General features: G+C 39.4%; 1 protein-coding gene across 1 annotated transcript; it reads right to left on the bottom strand.

The window, feature by feature from the left end:
- Positions 1-900: 900 nt before the first annotated feature.
- LOC133745688 (zinc-finger homeodomain protein 2) lies at positions 901-2,259 on the bottom strand. Its single transcript, XM_062173798.1, has one exon. The coding sequence runs from the start codon at positions 1,967-1,969 to the stop codon at positions 1,196-1,198; it is 774 nt and encodes a 257-aa protein (XP_062029782.1). The 5' UTR covers positions 1,970-2,259; the 3' UTR covers positions 901-1,195.
- Positions 2,260-4,950: the final 2,691 nt, after the last annotated feature.

Below are 4,950 nucleotides of genomic sequence, written 5' to 3' on the forward strand. Positions count from 1 at the left end.
TCTTGGATCCGCCACTGCTTAGGAAGCCTTTAGTTTTCCCTTGTAAAAAAAAAAAATTAGTACAGAACAGAAACCAAGGTTGTGATTAAGACGGATCATGAATGCAGTTTCAGTCCTTGTGAGAGAAACAAACAAAAAATACAGCTATAATATTAAGGAAGACTGGAAGAGGTACCAAAAACATTAAATCGAAATGGGAAGAAGTGAAGTAAAACCAATGCAGTGGGTTGTCTCTCTACATGTACACGTTATTAATCTTCTTCTCATGAGACACATGTTGCCCGTTTAGCTCAGAAAAACTGTGTAATTGAACCCAGCTCCTTTCTTTCCGTTTTCTGGTCGAAAAAGTCCAGAAAAGACCAGAATGCAATGCATATTGCATATGAAGAGGTTGAGCCAAATTAAATATGAGAGAGAAACACCAAGGGAAAGAGAGTAAAGATAAAGCCTTAGAAAGCGGTGAGGTCATGGACGAAAATGAGGAAACCTTGACATATGTGGATCACTACGAACAAACTTCATATCCCCAAAAACCAGATTTAATTAATAACCAAAGCAAAACAGAAAAAGAAAGAGGCAGTTTCCAGCTTTTAGCTTTGCTTTGCTTTGCATGCCAGTGTTTACACGTTTCGACTGGACTTTTGGGAGTTTCACTGCAGCTATCTTTGATTTGATCACCAACCGCATATCATCATCGTCATCATTGTCACCATGATTATTGCAAATTAATTACAACCCCAGTTCAGATTAATTAGCTTAAGTTAAGGAAATTGAAAATAGCTGCTCAATCAGTTTGTGCTTTTAGGGCAAATGTGAATCGATTATAGATTATAGAGCAACAGACGAAGAAGCTTTAAGAGTTAATTAGTAGCCTATTATCAGCTTAATTAATTAGCTCCAAATTATACCGAAGAAGAAACTAAAATGAAATTGAAATTTCACAAATATTTAGAAACCCTAGCTAAGCTAAGCTAGCTAGTTAAACTATGATTAATAGAACTACCTGAAAATTATTAATTCACAGCAGAGATTACAATGGCTTCTCTCTTAGTTCTTGCTAATTAGTTACCTTGCATTAATTAATGACTGAAGATAATCTAACAAGCAAGCTAAGTAAACTACAAACATCGATCCATCTCTCTGAGCTAATGAAACTTGATTTGAAGATGATGGTGATGCTAATTAGGAACCCTAATTAGGGCTTCTTACCGATAGTGTGCTTGTTGTTGTGCATCCAAACCTTGAGCACCTGTCGTTTCACCCCAGTCTCGGCGCAGAACTCCTCCACCGCCGCCTCGTCGTGCTTCTGAATCCGCCACCCCACCTTCTCAGCAAACTCCACCATTTTCTCCTTCTGCTCCGCCGTAAACTTGGTCCTAAATCTCTTTTTCAACAGCCCAACTCCACTCCCGCCGCCCCCGCTAGAACTCGGGTTCGACACGTCATCCCCTTCCTCCCTGCTGTGGGACCCGCCCGATCCAGCCGCGGGCAAGGCCAGAGGCCTATGCGGCTGCGCCGGGGTCAGGTGGAGGTAACCCGATGGCGTGGGCGGATAAGGGTGGCGGTAGTAAGCCGAGAACGGCTGCTGGGTGTGTTGGTGGGGAAGAATGGCCCCACCACCTCCTTCCGCAGGCTCCTTCCGGTGGAAATTGCGGTGGCAGTTGCACGCGGCGCATTTGAGGGCGTCGAGCGTGCCCTCCGCTCCGGCCGCAAGGAACTCGCAGCAACCATCGAGGGCATGGCCTCCGATATTAACGGCGTGGTTCTTCTGGCATTCTCTGTACCTGATAGTGGAGACGGTCGAGATGGAGGGACCCCTTTTTCTGGCTGTGGTCTCTCCTCCACCTCCTCTGCCGCCGCTAGTGGGCCCCATTTTGGGCATGGAAGCGTCGTAACCGGGTGGTGTTGGCGCCGTCGGGCTCATCTCCATTTCCTCATCTTGTTCCTCGTGCTGGTCGTTGAATTCCATGCTCTCTGTCTTTCTCTTTCGCTCGGGATGTGGTGAAAGTGAAGAATGGAAGATCTACATAGCCGGCAGCTAGCTATCTGCAACTGAAACCGATGATCAGCACACAGCTTCCACCATCGGAGATGTACATATAAATATGACCAAATGTTTTGTTTGTATTATTACATCTAACTACATCTGTTACTTAATAACGTAATAATTAAAAAAATATATTAATCTTTTTATTGGTTTTAGAAACTTTTATTTGAAAGAAAGGAAAAAAAAAAAAAAAAGGGTTCAGTGTGGCTAAGAGGAGAAGATAAGAAGAGGAAGAGAGTGTGGCCATCAATTCCTCTATATGCAGAAAACACCTGTCTTAGTCTCTCTCTTTCTTTTAATAACTAGATGTTAATTTTCATTAACCTTTACTGGTTTTGCTCTTTGGGTTTTTGCTAAGCTTCCAACTTTTTCCTTGTCATTTCTTTACTTAATTCTACTGGAATTATGGCATGCACTATGGTCCTTCTTTAGGGTTTTGGGTTTTCTTTTTCTGTTGAGACCGTACTGAGTCCTCTGTTTTGTATAATTTTTCTCTCTGGGTAAAAGTAAAGACCGGGGAATCACTTTCTCAGTATTCAGTATTAGCATGAAAATGGAAAAAGGAAATGGCAGGGAAAAGGAGGGATGCCCACTTGACCAGTATTCTCCAAAACAATGACGTAGCACTGATGTTTGGGAACAGGGATAAGACTGATAGACCTGTTTCCCTATAACCAACCCACTAGCTATGTACTCAAAATGTTGGAATAGTGCAGCACTAACTTGGAAAAGATGAAGGAAAATTAGTCAAATTACACAAATCTTTTCTTTTAAGTAGCGCTAATGTATATTAGTATTAGGCTTCGATAACAAGTGGTGATAATTGGTTTCATGCACCGGTAGACATGATTAAAAAAAAAAAAAAAATCTGTTTTCTACCATAAATGTATTGGACATATTAGCAACGTAAGAAGATCCATTACAATAACAACGGATAAATTGTGTGTGAGAATTGAGGAGAAGTACGTAATGAAGAAATAATGTAACATGGACAATTAACTTCGGTTGGCGTAACTCTAACAAGAGATATCCCATATATATAAGACTCATAAGACTCATACAAGAAGTGTTTGGATTATTATTATTATTATTATTTTGTCCGGAGAATTATGAATTTGTTGGTTTGGAAGGTATTGAAATTTTTTGCAACTAGACCCAACCACAATATTTTTTTTGTTTTGTTTTGAGGGGACACCCAACTACAATGTTTTTTTTAATTTTAATTTTAATTTTTTTTTACTTTGTCAAGGGGAACCCAACTACAATGTTAAATGAGTGTTTCATGGTTTTGAAGTTTGGTCATTTTGATTATTTTGTTTCCTTTTCTTAGTTTGGAGTACTCGTTCTTCTTGCATTAGAATTCCGCTTTTAAGATTTCTAGTGTAATTAATTAAAATTTTAAATCTATATAAATACATTTTGTTTGAGTATTCATATACATCTTATTCAATATTATTTAGTAAAATTGGAAGTCTTTTATTGCATGTAGACTTTCACGCGCATTTATGTTTTAAAGTTTAACGCTTATACAGTTTTCTTTTCACGTGATCTTGCGTCACTCTATTTCGTAGTTCGCAACTTAATTTAAATGTGTTTGTCGTCACAATTTTATATTCAACCAAAAATTAACAATAACTGATCAATTATGTCTTAAATTATGGGAGTGATGTAAATTTTTTTTTTTGGCTTGATATGAGAATTAAGGGAGCGGTCTATGTTGGGGCAGAGATGGATGAACTATCTACCGTGATTAATGAGTGATGACTGGTGAGCCAAATGAAATGAAGTAAATAGAGGGTGGCATGGAGGGTAAGTTTGGTGGTTGAAGAATTGGGAGCAGAAGTGTGGTAAGCTAAGGAGTAAGGAGTAAGGAGTAAGGAGCAAGGAGCCAAGGACAGTACTGATTTAACATGGCAAAAATTAAATTGTCGGGATTTCTGGGAGCTGCCTACGTGCCCTCCATTTTCAGACAATATGTTTATGTCACGTCCTCTCCGCTCCTCACAGTTCAAACTTTTACATCCACCTCTTCTTCTGTTTAATCAAAATGCTCTTTTTTTTTTTTGGGGGGGAATCGGATATGTGTGTTATACTAATACATCAAGAACTTTAGGTTTATCTCTTGTATATGGATTTCACTCAAAATTTAACCACTTGTTCATTTTAGGACTAAATTCAGTTTAGTCCCTCGAACTTTAGGGCTAAAATCACTTTGATCCCTGATTTTTTTTTTTAATCACGATGGTCCCTGCACTTTCAAATTACATCAACTTAGTCCAAAATTTGACTTTGACTCGAAACATGACGTTATACGCTGATGTGGAACCGACATGGGACCCCACTTTGCAAATTTTAAACTCCCACAAAGGGTAAAATAGATATTTCCAATTTAATCTAATTTTTTTTTATTTTTACCAAAATTTATTCTAATTTCTAATTTTCTTTCTTTTTCTCCCTTCTAACTTTACCTCTCTCTCAGATCTCCCAATCCTAAAAGCCAAATCGATCCAACACACGCCCTCCTCCACCACCTCCTCCATCGCATCCGAACTCCAACGCCGATACCATCATCTTTCATGATCAAACCATGCACCTGCCTGCCAAATCAGAGATACAAAACACTAGCACAAGCAGAAAGAACCGAAACCAATGTCAGTGAATTCGGATTTTCACCTCTACATGCTCTCATTTTCTTAAACACATCCAACACCACCCTTGGAACCCCATTCTGCAAAAGCCCTGTTATAAAAGCATTATAGCTCACCACATTCTTGACAAGCATATGTTCAAACAACTTTGTAGCATAAACCAACTCCCCACAGCTCCAATACTTACTCACAGCTGAGGTAGCAACATAAACATCACTCTCAACCCCGAGCTTCACCGCCACGCAATCCATTCCC

Source organism: Rosa rugosa, chromosome 4 (assembly GCF_958449725.1).
Source record: "Rosa rugosa chromosome 4, drRosRugo1.1, whole genome shotgun sequence".
NCBI classification, from domain to species: Eukaryota; Viridiplantae; Streptophyta; class Magnoliopsida; order Rosales; family Rosaceae; genus Rosa; species Rosa rugosa.